This window comes from Ursus americanus, chromosome 10, assembly GCF_024610735.1.
Source record: "Ursus americanus isolate L20-20 chromosome 10, mUrsAme1.1.p, whole genome shotgun sequence".
NCBI lineage: Eukaryota > Metazoa > Chordata > Mammalia > Carnivora > Ursidae > Ursus > Ursus americanus.
Genome location: NC_142136.1, coordinates 14466312 through 14490527, shown reverse-complemented (window position 1 = coordinate 14490527; position 24216 = coordinate 14466312). Strand labels below are relative to the sequence as shown.

General features: G+C 38.8%; 1 protein-coding gene across 7 annotated transcripts in view; it reads right to left on the bottom strand.

Moving 5' to 3' along the window:
- Positions 1–24216, bottom strand: part of UGGT2 (UDP-glucose glycoprotein glucosyltransferase 2) — a 189296-nt gene that overhangs the window by 114405 nt on the left and 50675 nt on the right. For all 7 annotated transcript variants that reach the window (XM_087865039.1, XM_087865040.1, XM_087865043.1 and 4 more), the window contains 4 exons: positions 22752–22851; positions 21887–21947; positions 9772–9863; positions 5431–5581 (listed from right to left, as the gene is read on the bottom strand). In XM_087865039.1, the coding sequence (XP_087721165.1) occupies positions 5431–5581; positions 9772–9863; positions 21887–21947; positions 22752–22851 (404 nt within the window). The remainder of the gene's footprint in view (positions 1–5430; positions 5582–9771; positions 9864–21886; positions 21948–22751; positions 22852–24216) is intronic.

The window sequence follows — 24216 nt, the reverse complement described above, 5'->3', positions numbered from 1 at the left end:
AGGTGTTTACTGAAAATGCAGACTCCTTGGCCTGCCTTCAGACCTACTAAAGCAAGAATCTCAGAACAGGGCCTAGGAATCTCCATTGAAAACGAGTGTCCTTGGTGATTCTTACCATAAATACTAAAGGTAGAACACTACAGCAATGGCCTAATTTATAGCCTGGGTGTCGGGTAAACTCATCTAGGCGATACCCTGATCCATTTTGGAGAACTACTGAGGCAATGGAAATCGCTTTGCATAGGTGCTGCAGAGACTGAACTGCCCATTTTTACTCTCAAGTAAACTTGCAGAAGCTGCGACAGTAACTGGAAGAATGGCCTCACAGAGCTGCATGCAGAACTGGCACTGATATTCCAATGATCTACCGCTGTTCGTTTGGTTGCCTGGAACTCTGGCCTTTTCATCTGCTGGGCTACCAAGATACTGAATACAAGCTACTGTCATTAATAGATTAGAACTTATAAGACCATCTCTTCAGGGTCCAAGGACCTGCACTAGATGGGTCATGGTGCTAGAGGACGACTTTCTGAGAGAAGCGAAGAACTTGGAAGACTTATAATTTACATCTTTTAGGTTTTCTTTAGGAAGTGATGTCAGCTAAAATGGCTGAGTAAGGAATTTCAAAACTCCACCCTGACATAAAAGCAATAAGAAACTAGAAAATCACTGGGGGGAACTCAACATTTTAAGAACTATGAAAATTAACCAAAAGCTTGCAGCAACCTTGAGAGCATTTATTCAAGAAAAATGGCTGAATCTCAGAACAGTGAGATATGTGGTGTGAAACTTATCCTAGTCCCATCTCGTGCTCCCAAGCCTATCAGTAGCCTTGAAAAATGACAGCCTGAGTTCCAGTATCAATATTGGAGAAAGCAGAACGAACCTCATTCTGAAAGAATTTTAGTTTTTGTTTGAACTGTCTGGTGACTCCCTAGAAAACTGACTAAAAAGGCTTCTCTTTATCCTGCCTAACTCATAACAGTGTTAGAGTTGCTGCCCCATTTTGTGTAAAATAATTACGGGCCAATGTTTTAGCCACTCCTGCCCGCAGCAATAGAAAACAGTTGGGACGAAAGCAGAGCAACCAAAATCTAATGAGGAAAGGTTGGGGAATGAGGTGCTTTAAGAAGTTCTGACATATTCTTGGGATTCTAAAAGTCTATGCAGATGCCCAGGGAAGATTGAGAAGCCCCAAGTTCTCTCCTCTGGTTGACTTTGAAGCTCTGTGCTAGCAAGAAGTGAAGGCCGAGGCGGACGAAGGCGCCTGGCTGAGGGTCCAATTCGGGCTGCTCCCCATCCATCTGCCACACACCCAGAACCCCTATGCAAGAATGGGAGGCTTTTGGGATCCAGACATTTAAGTAAGTCTCTGTCCCATACTGAGCAGATGACTAGGTGAACATAACAGAGACTTCTGTGGCCACACATAAGAAAGAATACAGGCTTTACAAAATTAGGTCAGAGAAGTCACTAAACAAGTAACAAAAAACGATAGCAAACAGCAACAACAAACCCAGGAAAAGTGAGAATCTGACTTTCAGAAGTGCCATACTGTAATATTCAAAATGCCCAGTTTTCAAAAAAAAATTAAGAGGAATTGAAAAATCCTAAAATAAACATAACACAATTCTATTTACAATAGCATCAGGAAGGATAAAATACTTAGAAATAGGTTTAAGAAGTATGAGAGACTTGTATGCTGAAAGCTACAAAAGCAACATCATTGAAAGAAAATAAAGAAGATCTGAATAAATGGAAAGACATCCCATATTCATGGATCAGAATAAAGTGTCGCAAATAATCATCTACTGAAAGCAAGCACTTTCTAAGTGGAAAAGTAAAAGCATTTAATTAAGAGACAAAACTTCCCTTAATAGTATGTAAAACAAGGTATTTAAAAAATTAACCTATTATTTAGCCTTAAAAAAGAATAAAGTTCTGATACATGCTACAACATGGATGAACCTCGAAAACAGTATGCCTAATGAAATACACTGGGCAGAATTAGACAAATAATGCATAATTCCACTTTTATGAAGCACTTAGAAAAGGAAAATTCATAGGGACACAAAGCAGAACCGAGGTTACCAGGGAGTTTGAAGAGGGGAATGGGGAGTTACTGCTTAACGGATACAGAGTTTCTGTTTGGAATGATGAAAAGGTTCTGGAAAAACGGATCATGGTGATGATTTTACAACACTGTGTATGTGCTTAATGCCACCAAATTACACACTTAAAAAGATTAAAAGAGCATATGTTATTTATATTTTACTTCAATAAAAAATTACTTTCCAACACTCTCAGAGAGAATGGAAAAGAATGCCTCCTCAGGTGTTCTAAGAACTGGGAAAGAGTCAGAGCTGTTATAGTAGAGCAGTGGGGAAGTAGACTGGGTGTGGATGATGGGGACAGCAGCAGGGCTCCTCTCCCCAGGGGGCGGCCTCTGCCACCAACCTGGGAGGACCAGGATGGTATTTTATGAATGGAGCCGCAAAGTTTCCTTAAGATCTATCTCTTCTTCAGAGTAGTCTTGAAACTTACTGCCCTCCTTTTCTTACTGTGGCCCATGTTCCCAGTGCTCTTCTACAAATGTTTAAAAGCATAAAGGCTTAAAATAAAAGTCCCAAAGTATTAAGATTACTAACATGGTCATTCCTTTTTCTGATTAAATATTTTTAGAGAAGACGTTTGTTAATTGAGCTTAAAGATATCCAAGTCAAAGTAAAATCCAGTAAATGACAGAATATGGTCTAAAGAGGAGGAAAACACAGTAACAATAAACATTTATAACAAGGCACTTGGTGCTCTGGAAAATACAATGGTAACTAATTCAGAACTTATGTAACTTGTCCTGAGTCGAAGGTCAATATACAGCAATTTCTGTATGCCTCAGGGAATATACAGCAATTTCTTTGGTGCTGTTGTTTCCATGATTCTTGGATGGCGGACCAAATTTGTAAGTGGGAAGGCTATTCGGGTAGGACTAAAGTACTGTAATAACTGAACATTCCCAAGAAAATCCCCTAAATATTTACATGAGACAATTAGCAAAACAGACAGGTTTTTCTTCCCATTTTTCTTTCCTAATCATGTAAGTCATACATACCCATTGCTAAAAATTTGGAATTTACAGAAGAACATAAAGAAAAAACCCCAACTACCTATTAAACCACATCACCCATTAATAACATTTTGATTTATTTCCTTCGGATCCTCTGTCCATCTTTTCACATGATAATATCATGTAAGTCTGTATTTCTTACTTAATATGAGAGCACAGTCATTGATCCTGGTTGTTGAAGCATGAATAAGCATAATTCTGATGTCTGAATAACATACCTGAGCACATGGATATACAATTTACAGTATTTTTCTGTTATATACGTAACTCATTTCTATTTTGTTTTAAAAATATGCAGTGATGATCATATCTCCGGGAATATTTTTCTCCATTTCCTACTATTTCTTGATGGTAGTTTCCAGTGCAATTACTTAGATCAAAATCTGTAAACGCTGGAAGGACGCCACAGCCACGACTGCTTCCAAGCCTGCGCCAATTAATACTCTGTCCAGGTGTCCTTCTATCCTTCTGTATTTCCTCAGTTAAGTTGCAGTTTTTATTATTGGTTATTAAGATTATTACATAGTAAAGCTATTATCAGGTTATCTGAATTTTTATGTTATTATGAATAAATCACTGTGTCTTCCAAATGGTTTTTGGAAATAAAGCTTTTTGACCTGCTTATTGTCACTTCAAACCTATTTTACTAAGGTCTTATTAATTAAAATGCTGTTTTTTATATAATCTGCCACGTAATACTCTCATTTTCTCATTTCTTATAGTTTGACTTTTTTTACACTAATGTTAAATCATAATGGTGATATGGACATATTTTTATTGATTATGTTGTAATTAGAATGTTCTCAGTTTCATTGTTAAAATTGTTTTATGTTGGTTTGAGATAAATATTTACTTATTTGTTAAAAGAATACGTTTATTGAGAACCTACTAAAACCAGGGACATAAATGGTGAGAAAAAAAATGGGTAACATTCCTACTTTCAAGAAGTTTATATCGTCTAATAAGAAACAAAGATATCAAAGAATCACAGGACAAAATTATAAAATTATAAAAATTAACTGTGCAAAGTATATAGAAGGCTGGCAGTTCTGTACCATAATAAATAGGTATGTATACATACACACACATGTGTGTATATGGGGGTAGAAAGGGTTAACTCAGCGGGCCAGCTTGCTCACACCTCGCACATTCCCTTCCCTAGAAGGGCCGATTCTGTGACAAAGGTTCTCTAGGTTGGCTTCTGAGAACCCAGCTCTTGAAATGTTCTGATAGTTTCTCCCATGCTGAGGGTCTTGCTGCATGCTGCTCACTGCAGAATTTCTGTGAACTACACGACTTATGATGAACACCTGCTTTTCCTCTGAGGGTCTGGAGCTTCAGTGACTGAGATCAGTCACGTGCGCATCATATGACCATATGACAGCCCCCTGTCGGAACCCTGAAGTCCCAGTTCAAGCGTGTCCTCTAGGACTCCACGAGGAGCAGCTTCTTGGAAACTCCTGCCTGGTTTCCTCTGGACTTTGCCTCATGCTCTTTCTCCCTCTGCTGATACTGCTTGTGTTCTGCTCCAATAGACTATAACCCCGAGTGTAACAACTTCTAGGCTTCCTGAGTCCTTTCAGCACAACATGGAGCCTGAGGCTGATCCTGGGGCTCCTCAATACAATGTGTATATGAAAACATCTTCTAATCTGGACAGTTGAGGGCAGCTTCTCTCAGGAAGTACTGTTTGGAGCGGAAGCCTGAAGAAAGAGTGGGAGTTGACTGGACAGAGAGGGGAAACATGGCTTCCCAGCATGAGAGAAGGGAAAGTAGTGAGAGGAGTATTTCACAGTCTCAGAAATGAAAGGAGGGAGAAGGCCACTGACAGCCCGACAGGCCACACTGAGGCTGGGACGGCATCCTTGCTGCAAGCAGGGGTGAGGTGAGCAGACTCGCAATTCCTGCAGGTGATAACATGGACCAGAACGCTTGGAGGCCCCTGTAAGCCGGCCAGGCAAGGTTCTCACGATAGTAGGAGGTATTCTTACATTCCTCAGATCTTAATTATTTGACGTTTTGTTGCTGTCGTTCGTGGGGTTACTTGGTTGTTCGTGTTTGTTTTTTTAAAGCTGGAAAGGATCCTGAAGGAGTGAGTTCTTGAGAGGAAATGCAGAGAACAGGAGGAAGGGGAGAGAAGATATGAAAATGAGCGGGGGATGAGTCTGTATTTTCACTTCTCCTCTGAGTTCTCCTGAAACCTCTTTCAAAATGCTTAAATTTATTTGAAAGCCTGCTGATATTTGGTTTTATGTTAAGTTTTAAATCTAAAGGTTTTAAAAACAAGGAATTACATGAGCACTTACCATTACAGAAGAATGCCTAATATCTAATGCATAGGTATGGTCCAAAACACGTGAGTTTAATTTTAAAAATTTGCTCACGTCTTCTTTGTTGATCCCAAGATTGTGGAGGCCATTCATCATTTTTCCTTCTAGTTTCAGCATATCCAAAAGACTTTTAAAGAAAAGAAATAAGTTTTATTTTGATTTGCCAAATTTAAAAAAAACCCTTTAAAGTTTATAGCTTTCTTAAAGCATTAGAAATGAATTCATGGGTATGTTTATTAACAGCAGGAAAAAATATTATTAAACTCATTAGCAAACAAGACAAGGAGTTCTAATTAGTTACCTAGGGTAAACTCACGTTGACTTTTTTGTGTGTGGTGACAAAATCTTATTTAAGAGTTAAGGCAACAAGGTATATTTATTACATCTTTAGCAAAGTGGTGAAGATATGCTCACTCTTGAGTGAACCAAAAATAAAGGGAAAAATATACTAGGTCACTATTTTGGTAAGTCTTCCATTAAGGTAAGATCAAATAGGACCTAAAATATAAAATTTTAGCACAGAAAAGACCCATTAAAGCATGAAAGTTCACAACTGTTTAGAATACATATTAAAATTTCTAATCATATATATAATACTCTGAAAGCTCTTAAACATGACAGAAAGACCAGATTGAGTTACAGGGTACACTGGAAACAGCATGAGATTTTGAATCTTGCTACTATTTGCCAGCTGTGTCCCTATCTTTGTGTGACATTTGAGTCATTTCCCCATCTAAAAAAGAGAATGGTGATAATCACTCTATAAGGCATTAAGATTAAATTAATTCACTACTGGGCACACAGTTGCCCTCAATAAGCATGTTTCTTCCTTGCTCTTTTCAAATCTTGAATTTGGGTTACCAATTTAAAAAAATCATTCCTTAAATGTGCTAGGTCTATTTATCAGGAAAACTCGATGTATCTCTGGAGTTTGAAACAATTAATATAACTTCTCATGCTTCTCTTTTAAATAGTCATTATCTTTAGATTTGCTTAGAGCCCTTCACCAGCTCCTCCTGCCCTTGAGAGGAAAGGTGCAAATCCTAAACCTGGTTGCACAATCTGCCCCTCGACCACCTGTGTGACCTTCTTCCGGCTCCTCTGCACTCCACAGCCTGGCCACAGGAGTGGATTTTCATTTTCTCAAATGTGCCACTGCTTGCAGAACCCCCACTCCCCACTTTGCCTGATTCATCCTTTAAGTGTCAGCTTAAATGATCACTTCCTTTAAGAAATCTGACATTTCTACTGTCCCCATGTTCCACCAAGAACTGGTTGAAATCTCTGGAGTTATACACTTCCAGAGCACTGCACTTTATCTTTTGTAAACCTTACTACACTATCATTATATATTTACTATCACCTACCCCACTAGACCACTTGCTTCTGTTTTCTTCACCACTACACCCTCAATATCTACCGGTTTCTATAGCATAGTAGGCACTCAGATATTCACCGAACTGAATTTTAATATTGATTTTATAATACTGAATTTTAAATATATTTTTTAAAGATTTTATTTATTTGACAGAGAGAGAGATAGCGAGAGAGGGAACACAAGCAGGGGGAGTGGGAGAGGGAGAAGCAGGCTTCCCGCTGAGCAGGGAGCCCGATGTGGGGCTCAATCCCAGGACCCCGGGATCATGATGTGAGCCAAAGGCAGACGCTTAATGATTGAGCCACCCAGGCGACCCTATAATACCGAATTTTAATGTTACATGCATTACAAATACATATTTATCAAGAGCCCCAGAATATTCTGAGCCAGACTACTTCATTAATATACAGAAAAAAACCACACAAGTAGGGACATCAAGACACCTTTGTTTTATCTTTCTTTCTGGTAGGTATACTGTGGAGACACAGGCTCAAGCAGAACAGGCTGGCTATCAAAATGATTAACATCCACTTTGTACCAGTTTGTCTCCTCAAATCTGTAGTTGAGGTGACTGCTTAGAGAAAAAGATGTGTCAGCGGCTCCAAGGTAGAAATGTGAGACACCATTTACGGACCTCCTCAAATTTACTCAGCCCTACCTGCCTTCCTCCCCGGTCGCGGCCACGGCCTCTTGCTGCTGACCTTCCGGGGGGAGGAGAGCCAGGCTTGGACCAGGATTTGACTCAACCAGTGCTGACCAGACCCACGGAAGCTCCGGTTCCTCCCACTACTTCCAGGGTCCGAAGGCAAGGATGCATCAGTGCTCTACAACCCAAAATGCAGGGAGACACGGGTGGTAGGAAAGCAGCGTAAGATAACTCCTCACTCCCGTCCCTCCCATAAATGGGTAATTCTGCAGTACTAGTCACACGGGACCTCTCTCTGGATTCAGGATATAACCTTAGTAACACGACATTTTCCTTCCTTCTCCTCTTTCCTGAATCATTTTCTTCCAGGCTCCACACTGATTTTATTTCCATGTTCTGATTTCTTTCTGAGAATCTATTTTGTGCTAAAAATGTCAGAAGATATAAACATCCTCACATCTTTTCTTGTCCTCCTTGAAGGGACTTAGAGGAGCTGCAGTTAGTGATCACATGAGTGAGGAACAAAATGTGTCACAAGTCGCACAGATCACGACCGACCAGCTGGAGGAGATACGGGGGTTTTATTTCCTGAATAACCTACAGCCTTTCTAAATAACTAGGCAAAATGTTCCTGCTATGAAAACCTTCCTGAAATCTACCCACCATTTACTCCCTCTCTTAAACCCAATTTCACCATTCCTGAGCACAGATGGGATTTTGTCCTGCTGAGGCTTACAGGCCAGCAGCTAACAGCCGCTCTATGCCTGCTGTGGATGGTGCTTACCCTATGGGTCTCAGCTATAATTTTTTTCCTAAGGATCCAACTAAATAAAGAGAAAAGCCTCATTTGGGCTCTATGTTTCTCAGTCTCTCCTACATTTTCCTACTCTTTCCAAACTGGTAAGAGAAGGAAATAAACATTTAATCAATTGAAGTTCAATGAAAGTATATTCAATTGAATTAAAATTGAATATCTGAACTAAAGTATTGTGTTTACTAAATTTATCTTATAAATACTAATTTCTAAAGTAGTTTTATGCTTCTCTTTAAAAGTAAAATAAATTCAATTTGGTTTTTCTTCTATTTGGCCCATGACTAATTTGTGGATCAACGCTCATGACAAATACAAGACTTTCTAATTTTGCCCTAGAGCATTTTTTTAAAAAGATTTTATTTATTTGAGAGAGAGAGAGAGAGAGAACATATGAGCAATGGGAGGGGCAGACAGAGAGGGAGAAGCAGACTCCCCGCTGAGCAGGGAGCCCCAGGAGGTGGGCTTGATCCCAGGACCCCAGGACCATGACCTGAGCCGAAGGCAGACACTTAACCCGACTCAGCCACCCCAGGGGCCCCTGCTCTAGAGCATTTTCGAAGAATTTTTTTTTGACCTACAAAAACAGATAACACCCTGAATTCTACAAATTTAAATTTCCTTTCTGACAAATACAAGTACTTTAAACTCTTTCTGTTAATTCCATTCTTCTGGGGGAAATGTCTCGTGTTCCTTTCAGTTCCTTTCTGGAGGGTAGAGTTTGGGGCTGCTCAGTGCAGTCCCATGGAACTTCCCTGCTAAAGGACAGACCTATTAAGGAAAGACAGTTTTTTTTTTTTTTTTAATATTTTATTTATTTATTCGACAGAGATAGAGACAGCCAGCGAGAGAGGGAACACAAGCAGGGGGAGTGGGAGAGGAAGAAGCAGGCTCATAGCAGAGGAGCCTGATGTGGGGCTCGATCCCATAACGCCGGGATCACGCCCTGAGCCGAAGGCAGACGCTTAACCGCTGTGCCACCCAGGCGCCCCGGAAAGACACTTTTTTTTTTTTTTTTAAAGATTTTATTTATTTATTCGACAGAGATAGAGACAGCCAGCGAGAGAGGGAACACAAGCAGGGGGAGTGGGAGAGGAAGAAGCAGGCTCATAGTGGAGGAGCCTGATGTGGGGCTCGATCCCATAACGCCGGGATAACGCCCTGAGCCGAAGGCAGACGCTTAACCGCTGTGCCACCCAGGCGCCCCGGAAAGACAGTTTCTAATAATGCGACAAGTAGGGGTGTAATGTTTAGAACTTCAGTTTTCACATCTGAACAAATGTCTCCAAGGTCTCTCCCAGGTCTGCATTCTAAGACACTTAAGAGTATTCTCACAAAATAATAATAGAATTGTTTTGCACAAAAACATGTATTTGCTTTACCTTTAAAGTGATTATTTACATTCTGACAAATATTAAATTCAGGACAATATTTTCCTTTATATAAATCATAGTTAGTTTGTATCAGTAATTTAATACTTACCTAAAAGGATCATAAGCACTCATATCAACACGAAGTCCATTTATGAACAGACAAGCATCACCTGGCTGAATTTCAAATCTATCATGAAGACCCTTAAAATAGAGCAGGGTAATAATTAACCAAGTAATATAACAATAGCAATCTATGCCAGGAGTCGGCAAACTTTCTACAGAGTCATAGAGTAAATATTTTAGGCTTTGCTGGCCATATCTTCTCTGTCACAACCACTCAACTCTGTCCTGTAGCACAAAAGCAGCTACAGACAACGTAAACAAACGAGCATGACTATGTTCCAGTAAAACTTGTATTTATGAAAACAGGTGGCAGGCCGGATTCGGCCTATACATGGCTAGTAGCCTGCCCACCGCTAACCTAAGTGATGGAAATCTCCTGATAGGTCAGAGACACAAATACCTGAATATTCTGATTCTGCAATATACATTAAAGTTCCAATTCTAGGACAATTACTTACCTAATACATCTTATATTGTGTGTATGTAGGCACACACATAGAATTTGATAGTTGCCACACTCCTAGTCTTTAATATCCCAAGACTCAAAACTTTGGTATATTTGTAAATATCTGTTAGAGATCACTCTAAATTCATAAAGGTTTCCACTACAGCAGTGTTTCAAAGTTCGTTTTTTCATTCAGTAAATGTTCCCCGAGCACGTGCTATGAGCTAGAAACCACTCCAGGCACTAGAGCAGTAATAAAAGTAACGAATGTAATGTTCTTGCCAGTACAGCATAGTTATTAAGATACTGGTAAGGGGGTCAAATCACCTTTAAATCCTAGTCTTGCTACTTAGTCATGGTAAGAGTTGGACAAAGTTACTTTGCTTCCTTATGTCTCCGTTTCCTCATCTGGACAATGGAGCACTTACTTCCTTCTCACAGGTTATAAAGTATAAATGTGATATATATCTGTGTCTAGTCACATATGCAGCACTCACAAATGAAGCTTTTATTATTACTATTATTAGGGCAGGTGAATTCGTCTAGAAGGAAAAACAGTTTCAAAACGGTACGTATCAATGATGCCACATAAGTGACCTAACAGAGGTCTGTAACAATTATTCTAGAAAGGCAGGTGAAGCAACTACCAAGAAGAGATTCAGAGTAGGTTTGGCAGAAGTGAATTTTTCTGTATGATTATCACTCACCACCAACAGGTTACATAAAGAGAAGGGAGAGAAGGAACTAAATTTGTAACAGGACAGAAAATATTTCCATTTGATTTATACAGAATACTAGCAAGAGATTAAATTCTAACACGAGAAGATTCACAGGTGAAACTGATTTATCTTTAACTATTTCTGTGCCTTTCTATCAAATGCTTACTCTAAGAAATCTGCATTCTAACTTCAAAATCAACACAAGCCTAATGAACTCATCGTTTATTCTCCCAAAACTTGCACTAAACGCTCATACACATCGTGTCCCGCTCTCTCCTGCACCTCATTCATTTCAGGCATCTCAAAGATAAGGAGAAAGCACATCAAGCACACAGATCTGTACTAAATTTTAGTTATTCCCTAAAGAATGTTAATGCCAGCCACAGTGCCTTGAACAAAGATAGTCAAAAAAGGGTAACCAACTGAACTCAGCGGATGTGACTGCTGAAATACTGTCAGTCTACTGGAGACCGGTGCTGACAAATTCTCTCTTTCCCCTCAAAGGAGTAAGCCTTCAATACTGGAAAATCACCTGAGTGTACAGTTTAAGGCAGCTTTTTGCAAATCAGGAGGTTAAGACTTCAATTTCCAGCAATATGATGAACCACAGATCCTGAAATCCTACTAAAAAAAAAAAAATACCAAAATGCTAAATTATTAATAATGACCTCTAAATGGATGGTTTGGTTTTTAAAAGTAAAGACTTCATCTAAGGACAGAGAGGAGGTGGGACTATGAGTCCAAGGATATAAGCAAACACTGAAGACCCTATCCCAAGGAAATTGCAGGCTTCCTAGGTGGCCTAAAGCTTGGGGCTTTGAGGGCTGATCTCAGGACAGGAGGCAAAGCCTTGGGCCCACTCAGGGCAGGGAGGGAGGAGCATCAGAGATATCCTGTGCACACAAATGTGTGTAACACTCACAGTGAAAGGTGACCTAGAAAAGAAACTGCCCTGCAGAAACAGCGTAGAAGCTTGCTGGTCTCACCTTGGGTTTTGGTGAGGGAGGAACAAGTTTTCAGTAAGAATTCACGACCTCTTTCATCTTCATAGGAACCTGAGGCTTGATTTCACACTATTTTTAAGGTCCAAAAAAATATACACAGACCTTTTATTTGAAGTGGAGCTAAGCTGGGAGTGCTCTGTGGCTTTGAGCAGAAATAAATATAAATTTCCAATGAGAAACAGAAACTCATCCAAAAAAAAAAAAAAAAAAGGAGGAATACATTGCAACATATCCCCCTTTAACAACCCACGGAACTGGGCCATTACCTGAGGCTAAAAAAATTCCAGCTGTGTGGATCTCAGAAGACTGGTTGAGCTTTATAATGGTAAATTTGTTTATAAACACGTCTGGAGGCCCCAAAGCTGAAACTGCATCCATTCTGAATTTAAAAATTGAAGTCAGATATATCTTAATGTAGGAGATGTTCTTTTGGGTTTTTTTTCAGATGAATGATGAGAGAAGATAAAATTCCAAAAAAAAAAAAAAAAAAGTTTTACAGAAGAAGTTTTGGAAAGGGTATTCTAATTTAGGGATTTTTTTTTTAGAATTTCAAAATTTTCATACCTTCTAAGTAATTAGTTCATATAATTAGAAAAGGCACGAGCTTCTATTTGGATGAGGTATAATTCTTTATTTGGATTTTGTATTTAAATATCTGCATTTGGTGTATTACATAATTTTGAATGAAACAATGTTTCATAACTGTTGAAGTAAAAAAAAAAAAAGTTACCAGATCGCCCTTCTCCTATCTCCATTTTATTTCCCCCAAGCAAAAAAATGTTATCGAATATAATTAAACAGTTCTTACAGTAAACAGTAACACACACACACTGGACTGACATTTAAAATCACCCAAAGTAGATAATGACCCGTATCTGATTAAAATAACAATTCTGAACTTCGAAGGGAAATTTGCTGTACTTTGGAGTGAAAGCAGTTGCCTCCCGGATAAAACCAAACCCAAATTCACTTAGATCACTTCAGCATGGTCATATTTTCTGAATACTCTCTGCATGAGTTCAAAGTCAAACCATAAAAAACTGATACACAAAGAATTCTCATGCTCATTCCAGCACCGTTCACCCTGTCTCCTGGCCCCTCTTGGTGGCCCAGAGAGGTGACTGGGGTTTTTTCCCCAGTTTCTTGTTCATCCTTTTGGTGTTCCTTTATGCAAATACTAGTATATACAAATACGTATCTTGTTTTCCCTGTTTTCTTTCACAAAAAAAGAGAGCTGCTAACTGAGTGATCTATCAAACCTCTGAATTTGTAAAATCTGGTGTCTCGGTTTAACTCTGATCTGTATTTCTTATGAGTGAAGACAGATCATCTTTTTTTTTTTAAATATGTATGTATATATATATTTTTTCTCTCTTTTTTTTTTTAATGATTTTTTATTATGTTAGTCACCATACAGTACATCCCCGGTTTCCGATGTAAGGCTCGATGATTCATTAGTTGTGTATAACACCCAGTGCACCATGCAATACGTGCCCTCCTTACTACCCATCACCGGTCTATCCCATTCCCCCACCCCCCTCCCCTCTGAAGTCCTCAGTTTGTTTCTCATAGTCCATAGTCTCTCATGTTTCATTCCCCCTTCTGATTATCCCCCCTTTCTTTATCCCTTTCTTCCCCTACCGATCATGCTAGTTCTTATGTTCCATAGATGAGAGAAATCATATGATAGTAGACAGATCATCTTTCTACATACTGATGACCACTATTATTCCTTTTTCGTGTGTAAACCTTTTGTTTACGTGCTGTGTGGGGACAGTACTCTTTGGTATGGATGACGAGATGCCACAGCAGTGACCTACGTCCTGGGTGTTCACACGCCCAGTCCATGCTCAGCAACACTGCAAGGGCACCCTGGGATTCCCGGCCTTCTAGTCACCACCACCCTCTTCTCCAAGGTTGGAACTCCAGTTTTTTTAGGTACCACTCACATACATACCCCACGTGGTAGTGGGTAACATGGACTTAGTCTGATCACATTCAGCCGAGATTAATAACATGAAAGCAATTACCATTCTTGTCTTCCTCCCAGCATGCTCTGAGGGAGACGGCTAACCAAGATGACCATACACGCCATGATTACTTATTGTACTAATTAAATTCAGATTTCTTGCTCTGAAGGCAAAGCTATGTCAAAATTATTTCACTGATTCCAAATGGAAGAGAGGTGGAGAAGGTGACACAGCAGTCGCTCCTGAGGCCCTGAGCAGGCTGGAGCAGTTGGTGGCAAGCACAGAAAAAGAGTGACAGAGCCTGATGGTGCTAAGGGGCTACGCTGGTGCCCATGAGGGGCAGGTCCCTACTTCAGAGTATTCCTGGCTAGGGTTCCTAGCCTATCTTTTCCACATGAATTTTTAGATTCATCAAGTATCAGAAAAAAAAAAAAAACTCTTGGTATTTTTATTAGGTTCTGATTACAACTATCTAAATTAACTTAGAATTAATTGTAATCTTCCAACATAAGAACATGAATGTCTTTCAATACGCCCGCAAGGAGTGTTTCAAATTCTTCCTTATATAGGCTTTATACACTTGTTAAGTTTATTACTAGATGCTGTTTCTGTTGCTATTATGAGTCTTTTTCTTTTCTTTCTCACATCTTCCAACTAGCTGTCTGCAATATATGGAGCCTCTTGGTTTCTATATAAACATTAATCGTGTAACCAATTACCTTTGTTGTGGACTAAAGCATGTCCCTCTCCAAATTCAAATACTGAAGCCCTAATCCCCGACGTGACTGTATTTAGAGACAGGGACTTTAGGGATGTCAACAGGGTGAAATGAGGCCATGACGGTGATACGCTTCATATGCACAGAGGAAAGGCCATGGGAAGACACAGCGAGAAGGTGGCTGTCTGTCTACGAGCCAGGAAGAGAGCTCTCACCCGAAACAGAATCTGTCAAAACCATTATCTGGGACTTACAGGCCCCCAACCTATGAGCAGATTAGTATGCCTTTCTATCTCCCGTTTTTGGCTTTTTTAGCAGATTCTTTACACCTCATTTTCCCCAATGTTTACACTTCTAACATATTTCTCTTGACGAATAACGTTGGCTAAGAGCTAATAATAAATTACAATGACAATAATGAGCCCCACTGTCTTGCTCCTGATTTTGGTGAATATGCCCTTAGTACTTTTCCACTAGTAAGATGTTGGTTTTTAAGCAAAGATACACACAAACACACATGCACACACTTTTAACCATGTTTTTAAAAAAAAGTATCACTGCTTCCCTTATGAAGTATTTTTTTAGATTAATTTTTTTACAATCAGGAATAGGTCTTGAATTGTGTAAAATGCTTTTCCACATCTATGGAGATAATCGTGCTACTTTACAACTAATATCTTAATGGTATTATATGAATAGATTTCTTAATATTGGATCATCCTTGCATTCCTCAAATAAACTTCATTTAATTATGATATATTATCCTTTAATTAGTTTTACGGTTTTTGTCTTTTAATGCATTACTTTTTAACCTGTACTAATTTCTTCTGCTTTCTTTTGATTTTCTTTATTGCTCTTTTCCTAACCTTTTATAAGATTTTGTCAGAGAGAGAGCGCACACGCACGCACACAAGCAGGGAGAGCAGCAGGCAGAGGGAGAAGCAAGCTCCCTGCATATATATGCCCAATGAGTCAAACTGAAAACTTTTCTAATGTTAAGCTTATCTATATTTATTGATATAACAGATGTTGGCCTCAATGGTCATTCTTTCCTGCTATATTTACTCTTCTAGATGTAATTTTTTTGAACAAGATTTATTTTGAGAGAGAGAGAGAGAGAGAGGGAAAGAGAGAACACAAGCGAGGGAGGGGCAGAGGGAGAGAATCTCAAGCAGACTCTGTACTGAGCACAGCGAATGAGGCAGTGCTTGATCTCACGACCCTGAGATCATGACCTGAGCTGAACTCAGGAGTCAGACACTTAACTGACTGAGCCACCCAGGCGCCCTGTCTTTCTAGATGTTTTTTTAAAATGTCATTTATGAATGGTTTGGGGGGGGGGATGTGCGTGCGCGTGTGCGCATTTCTTCATTTTAGGTTCTTTTCCTGTGTGGATAGACTTAGACTTTTGCTCCCCTAGTTTCTATTACATATGTATTGTCATGTAATACCCTCAGTCACCTCTTTCTTTAAAAGGTATCTCATGATTCTATCACAAAAAATAATAAAATTAGTTTCTGACCCCTTCCTGAGGCCCTTCCTCTCACACGGCCCAACCTCACTCAACAGTTTTCTACTCTTCAGTGGTTAACTATGTACTTTGCAGTATGTTTAGGCTTCCACTGCTTGACTTTTCAGCTTTAATCCAATCTGTTGATTCCCAAGTATCTCAGGTAGGGCAATCAGCAAGTTTATTCTATTTTCTACCTTCCTCACCACCAGTATTAATTGCAATATTGTCGGAGCAGGTGCTATTTACATACTACGGGATAACTCCCTCCGTTTGCAATAAATTCATTCAGTGTCCACTGGGCAGTTATTCTGCCAAAATACCTTCAATTAGTCCTTGGTTGGAAGAAATTCCTCAGAAGGCACTCTTTCCCTAAATTCTTGTGTTCAGTGTTTTTGTAGCCTATATATGCATATCTACCTGAAAGTCAGGTTGAAGGACAGTTTTTCTTTCCAGGAGTATCCTGTAGATAGAACTCACTGTCTCCTGGGGTTGAACATTGTTTTTGAAAATCTGATGCCTATCTGGTTTTCTTTCCTTATAATCCTTATTGCTAAATGCACAAATAATTCCTTTTTTCCTATAGCCTTTCTTTGTTTTGATGATTCTTGGTCAATTTCCCCAGTTACACAGTATACCCTTTTAATAATGTGGGTTCAAGTCTTTTATTTCAGAAAACTGTCTAATTATAGTTTTAAACATTTGCTCTGTCCATTTCAGAGACTCCACTATTGGAATGTTGGATTTCCTTTACCTGCCTTTTATTTATCATTTTTCTTGAATCCTTTTTATTTGTTTTAATTTCTTTGCATTTCTTAACTCTATCCACTATGGCTGCTACTGTGTTTTTTATAAGGTCGAGTCTCCGTTGTGCCATTTGTAATTTTGATTTTTATTTATGAAATGGTTGCTTTCAAGATCTTTGCAAAGTCCTTCCAGTTCTGGTTTCACACTCTGGCGATCTGGGCGTCACCCCCTCTTCTCGGCCCATCTTCGCTGTGAGTCACTGTATTTCTACATTGTGTGTTGCTTCTCGGCTTCATTAGCTTTTCAAGCACACGTCTGAATGTCGTGCTGCAATCTTTCTCTGCTTAGTGAAGTTTCTCCATCTGTAGTATAGTTTGGTTCCTCCTCTCCCCCTCTACAATGAGAGCTTAGATGGTTGTAATAGTTCTACCTTTCTGATTAAGCATATCTGAATCACTTAGATTTTCTTACACCTGACATTAGCAGGGGAGATTATTTTGGAGTAAAAGAGGCAAAACTAGCCTTCCAGGTTTCCTGGCCTGAAGTTTCCATCAACAGTGTAAGCTGAGTCACCCAATGTCGACAGTCCTCCTTAGATTCTCCAATATTCACCAGGCTCAAAGACTCTGATCACCAGGCACTTTTTCTCTTCACTCTGCCACCGAAGGATGCCGCCCTTATCTCCTGGAGGTGCCGTCTCCTTGAACTAGCCAGGTTTTCTTACATCTGCCACTTCAGTGCACTTTGCAGGACTCCTCTACCTCCCGCAGCACACACGTCCTCTCCTATTCGTTTTAGTCCCGCCCGCCCCCCCACAGAGTTCCGACTCAGAGCGGAGCCCTCTCCTGAGGGTGAGTATTTGCTGATGCTTTCTGAGACCACAGCCACGTTCCACTCTTCCCCTCCACGTGACCATGATTTTTCACTTCAGTTTCACTGGTGCTGGGCATTTTCCACCACACACAAAATTTAGAGTTGTAGCTTTCTGCCTTCTTGCTAGTTTTGCTGAAAATGTTGTTTCATTCTTCCTGTTGCTATGTATGATTTTTAGGAGAATACATGGGCCTATTTTGAATTGGGCTGCAGCCATATTCCTATTGGAACCAATCACTATAATCTTAATAACAAAATGTCAGGTTAGGCCAGCTTTAACTCAAAATATAACCAAATAAAATTAACCAAAGCTAGCCTCCCTCACTAAGTTGATAATGCTGAAGTATACAAATAATAAAGATACTAAAATTTAAAAGATCCAAATAATTCCTAAAAAATGAGGAGATACAGCAAATACTAGGACTGACAGATAACATTAATCCTGGATAATGTAAATAAAAGATATTTTTAAATGAAATATCAGAATAACTCTGTAATAATTCTAACCTTAAACTTGTCATTTTGACTACATTTCCACTATTTCTGCCATCTTGCAGTTGTAAATATTTACAAAATATGCTCACAGATGATTCTAATCTGAACCATATAATTACATTTTACAGAAGAGGTTTGGAGAAGATGACTTCCTCAAAGCTAGTACCAGGAACTAAACCCAGAACTTTTGCCTGTTCTTTCTTATTTCCACAGCTATTTTATTCCTTCAGTTCTTCTAGAAGCCCTAAAATCACGGTTTCACAGAGCAACAGAAATTATTCTGAATTTCTTTCAAACATAGAAACATTGTTTTGTAGTTTCAAGAGCATAAGAGAAAATACGACTTAGCAAATGGAAAAGTAATGTATGAAATTTAATATATTTGATATTACTGTAGCCATGTTCTTAATATAAAGAACTCCTAAATCTCAGTGGCTTCCTAGAGGAAACATTTACTTCTTGCTCATATCACATATTCATACCTTCAAGTCATCTTCGGTCCTACTCCGGGGCCTTTTTCCTTTCAGGTGCCTGACCAGGAGAGCAGCCTCCATGTGGGACATGCCTCATGACAGAGAGCAGAAGCAAAGAGGCAACTGAACCACAAAGCTTCTGCTTGCATGGATGTGGGTATCTGCTCATTTTATATGAGCTACAGTGACATGGCATCAATCAACATCAGAGGGAAGAGAGTGACTATTTGTGAACAATAACATAATCCATCTCAATAGTTCATGTTTTCCCTCTGCAAATATATCAACCAAAAATCTCACATTTTTAAACAGTCCTTCCCTATGACTTTCTATCTACTAGCAATATCAAATGTTTGGTCATAAAGTACTATAGGGAAAATAACACTGTCTCTCCCCACTTTTCTGGATGGCTACTGTCTACTTCTTGAGTCATCTCTTGCCCTCCTAGAGGGAAATGAGACCACCTATGTCATTACAGCTCAACTACTGGGACTGAGAATGGAGATCACTTGAGCCAATATCACCTATTACAGGAAATTCTTGTCCAAGAAGATAAAGCTATAAATGAATAAATAACCATTTGTTTCAGGAAATTCTTGCAAACAAATTGTTCCAGGCAAGTCTGGAATAGACTGCAAAACAGTCTGGTTTGCAAATCTGAACAGTTAACTAATCTGGGCAAAGAGCTTGCTTCTAAGTTTGTTCATCAAAACCATCACTTTTGTGTTGACCAATCCTAAACTACTGTGATACAAACTCCAGCCCAATCCCAAATAATTCCCCCTACCTTGAAAGACCTAACTCAAACCACCTGAACAGAAGACCTAGAACCTATAAATAATCTGTCATAACATCCTAAGATTCTATCAAATGTCGTTCTCCCTTACTGCAGCTTTGCTCGATCAACAGATCTCCCTGTTGGTTCACACAGCGGACCTGCCAGTCTACATTAGACTCCTCCTACCCCACCTGGTTATATTAAATGCCTTTCTCTATATTTTGCAGGTTGTTCTTCTGGAAATAGGAGTCAGTCAGGGTGGCTCAGTTGGTTAAGTGCCTACCTTCAGCTCAGGTCGTGATCCCAGGATTCTGGGATCGAGTCCCACATTGGGCTCCCTGCTTGGCAGGAGCCTGCTTCTCCCTCTCTCCCTGCTTGTGCTCTCTCTCACTATCTCTGTCTCTCAAATAAATAAATAAAATCTTCAAAAAAAAAAAAGAATTTTGAGAAAAAAATGAAACTAGATCAAATTTCTTAATCTCTTCAAATATTTTTGTTTTCTAATCACCTGGCAAGATGTTTGGCCCTTGAACAAATTCAAAGTGCTTATGAAATTGATCTGAAATGAACTGTATATGAGAGCACAAATACTTGTTCTTTACCAACTCTGTGACCCAACAGAAATCACTGAATCTCATTTTATAAATTGGGATATTAATAACTGCTATAATACACTTAACACTTAAAAAACTACCTGTTGCTAAACATGGACTGTATTACAGATAACATTTAAACATTCAACAGTTTTCAATTCAACAAATATTTTTGAGGGACTTGGGCCGTACCAGGCCCCATACTCATTCAATCCTCCAGATTCCAAGTTTCCTGATTTCCTCAATTCTATCACCCTCCACTTCCACTCTGCTCCAGCAGCCAGCTTTGGTTGTCACCCTAGGATTAGGCCATCGCACTGGTCTACCTGTGACATTTTCCAGGGCAGTGATTTGGGTCTTCAGTCCTTCCAGTGACCTCTCTTTCATCCCCACTATATTTTTCTTTAACCTCACGAAGTCCTCCAGCCTTTCGACCTTAAGTCACCACTTGGAGCAAAGCTCTGATGACCAGAACACCCACTCTGGACTGTTAAATGAGCAAAAAAATATACTGGATGGGATGAAGCCACTGATACTGTGGCATCCTTCATTTTTCCTCCCTTTTCTTTGCTACCCTTTCTTCTTTTACCACCGCAGGTACATTATTCAAACAAAATTCACTGGAAATGCAGGAACTTTCATTAGAAAACAATCCACTCTGTTCCAAGAATGGTAAGAGCAATTAGGAAAATTACAGAAAGGAGTAATACTACAACTAGTTTTGGAGGATAAACAATAATTTGTTAGGTGGTCAGTGACGCAAGGAATATCCTACACAGGGATGTTGTGTGATGGCTCCCAACACCCAGGCTCCAGGCATGGCAGGCATCTACTTCTTCACTATTACTGCTGGAGCTGTTGGTCGCCACCAGAAGTGCTGACATCTATGAGAGCTCTGTCTCCACGGGACAGGCACTGTTGGCTGGCTAAGCTAACCGACCTCTCCTCAGCTTGCCTCAATTACTAGAAAAGAACACGACTTTTCTAGCCAACCTTGCAGTGAGAGATAGCCACACAACAAAATTCTGGCCAATGTGATGGAAGTAGTCAGCTGAAGTGTTCCAGGAAGGCCTCAGAGAGGATAAATGTGGCTAATACCATCCTCCTGCCTCTTTCTGCTTTGAATACAAATAAGCAGTCTAGAGCTGTGAGAGCCACTCTGCAGCCATAGAAGGAGAAAATCATGTCTGTAACCACCTGAGACTTCTTTATGTGAGAAAAACAGACTCCTACTGTTCAGGGTCCTGTGCATCTGGTTATATTTCTTAAAGCCAAGGCAGTCCTATGTCATCAAGCTGGGCAACGTTCTAAGCACCTCACAAACACTAACACAGCTAGGGTCATTTGGGTTCTTAAGGTAATTTAAGAGACCACTTGGCAGAATCTTATCAAATTACTCATCAACTGGCCTATGTGACATACGATTCTAATAATGTTCCAGTGGTCCAAACGTGACTCAGGCCTCACAAGCTTTTAAAGCAAAACCAATTATGAGAAACAGAGTAGTTAACTCATAGCTTTATTCTTTATCCTGTAGAGAAAACCATACTATGTGGGCACAGGGTGAAAGAAGTAGTGAGACATATGTCAGGAAAGATTGGCTAGAATCACAGACTGTAAGCTATATAAAGTAGACGATCTAAAAATGGAAAAACCTGGACTGTTTTAATAATCAAAAAAGCACAAATCATTTTCTTTTTTGCATGAAAATTGAAGATCCAAAGTCCAAAATAGTGATATTAGTGGGGGAAATTAAAAAAAAAAATTCAAACAAACCTTTTGATTTTCCTGTATTTCCTCCCTCATAAGTTGATTTACAGCAATTCTGGTCAGAGATCTGGGAAAATAAATACTGATTAACCTATTTTTCCTTAAATGTTTAGGACTAATCTATAATTCAGTGTAATATAATACTCTGGATAAGAACCTAAAAACTTGAAATGCTTCATGACCGAAAAGTATACATTTCCATGCAGCCTATTTGACAACTGGTACAGTTGATCCTGTCATTCCTAACCAGACTACAAATGCATAAGAATTCTGTTATTTCATAAAAGTACTGATTACTTTTAGACATGCAAATGTATTATCTGTTGAACTGCAAGATATGTTTAATGTAAAATCTGTATTTCTGGAAGGAGTTCGATTAGGCATCCTACTGGCAAAAAAGTACTCCACAAAATATTCCATAAATAAGACATTATTACCTGTTTAGACTCTGAAAGGGTAAGAACATGATCTAGCTATACCCTGGATATAAGTCTATTTAGAATAATACTTTTCATAACTCCCTACCTAGAAAAGAGAAAAAATATTCCCTCATTATTCATTCCTTAAACAAGTTTACCATATCTGGATTATCACATCACTGTTTATGTTTAAACAATTTTAATAAATTATTTTTCCTTTCCATTTGCCTCTAATTCAAGAGTTCTATCTTGCAGTATACACAAGTGTACACAAGCCAATGTTTCCTCTGATAAAAAAAAACAACACGCATAATGAAGAAATATCCTGATTTCATTAACACTATATCTATTAGAATTGATATCACCATGTCAAAATGAAATCAGCTATTTTCATAAAATTTATTTAATGGAAAGAATTCTGGCTATAATCAAAGCAACAAACTTTAACATACCTGGCTTTTATGGGGAAGTTCTGTGAAATGTCTTTCATTAATTTTATAGCATCATAAACTGGAGTGGACATTATTTGAGAAGCTGCTTGAAAACTAAGATCTGAAAAAAAAAAATCATTAAGGAATCTAGCATAGTATCAGACCTTTATAGACATTTCCATATAATTTAAATAATTTAGTCAGCACTTTCTACCATGTATTTACATATAGACATGTTAACACTCTTATATTTAACATTCTTCAAAAGTTTTAAATGGAAGGCTATCACTTATGTCCAAATAAGGTAAGCTTTACACTTTTATGAAGGACTAATCATCATTTAATACCTTTTGTTTTCCACAAATTACAATTTCCACAGCTATACAAATGTATAGCTTCAAAAAGATACAGGAAAAGAAATGTTGATGCAAAAACTATTTTTTCTAAGGTTGAACAATATGCAACAAAAAGCTTTGGTAAATGAATCATGGAACATTACATCAAAAACTAAGGATATACTGTATGGTGACTAACATAATAAAAAATTATTGAAAAAAAAAGAATAACAAAAGGAAAAAAGAGCTTTGAGGAGCCAATTCTGGAAAGAACTTTAAGATCCAAGGTGTCCAACTCAGTAAATAGCAAACATTCACTTTCTCTTTTCAACATGTTTTAACTTTATACCACAATGAAAATAAAACGCTAGACTTAGTACCTTCCCCGATACTACAGTTCAATGGAAAGAAAACTCTGGCTTCTGTGTTCAATCTCCAGGATGCTGGAAGCAGTCATCTTAGTCTCCTTTACCTTGTCAAAGGTCAGAAAAGATTTTAAAGCTGAATTCTGCTCCTTACCGAATAGTGAAACATATTGTTTCTCTTTAACATTTCACCATGGTTGTAGAATCCTAGCTTACCATATACTAGTAAAATAACCAGTTCAGCATAACAAGGCTGGTTTTGTTTCCGTGTTCTCAGTTTGGTGTCAGGTTGGAGTTAAAGCTTAGGAAGGGATGTTCTTAGCACAGCTTTCCATGGGATAGAGAGCCTAACAACCAAGGTTCAAATTCCAGCTCCGTATCACTTTCTAGCTGAGTAACTTAATAGCATTTCCTCAACCTACTTCCGCACTGCAGTGAAACTATCAGTGGTCAGTAGTATCTCCTAATTGCCCAACACAATAGCCATTTCTCAGTGCTTATCTTCCTAACATCCTTCTGCAAGAGGATCATTTCCTGCAAAGAAGTGCTGACTTTCTATTCAATAAATAAATGGTGCTGGGAAAACTGAACATTCACATGTGAAAGAATGAAAATGGACCCCTATCTTACACAACACAAAAAAAATCAACTCAAAATGGGTTAGCCTTAAATTTAAGACCTAAATCCATAAAATCCTGAAAGAAAACATAGGGGTAAGCTCCTTTACATTAGTTTTAGCAATGATTTTTTGGATTTGACACCAAAACCAAAGGCAGCAAAGTGAAA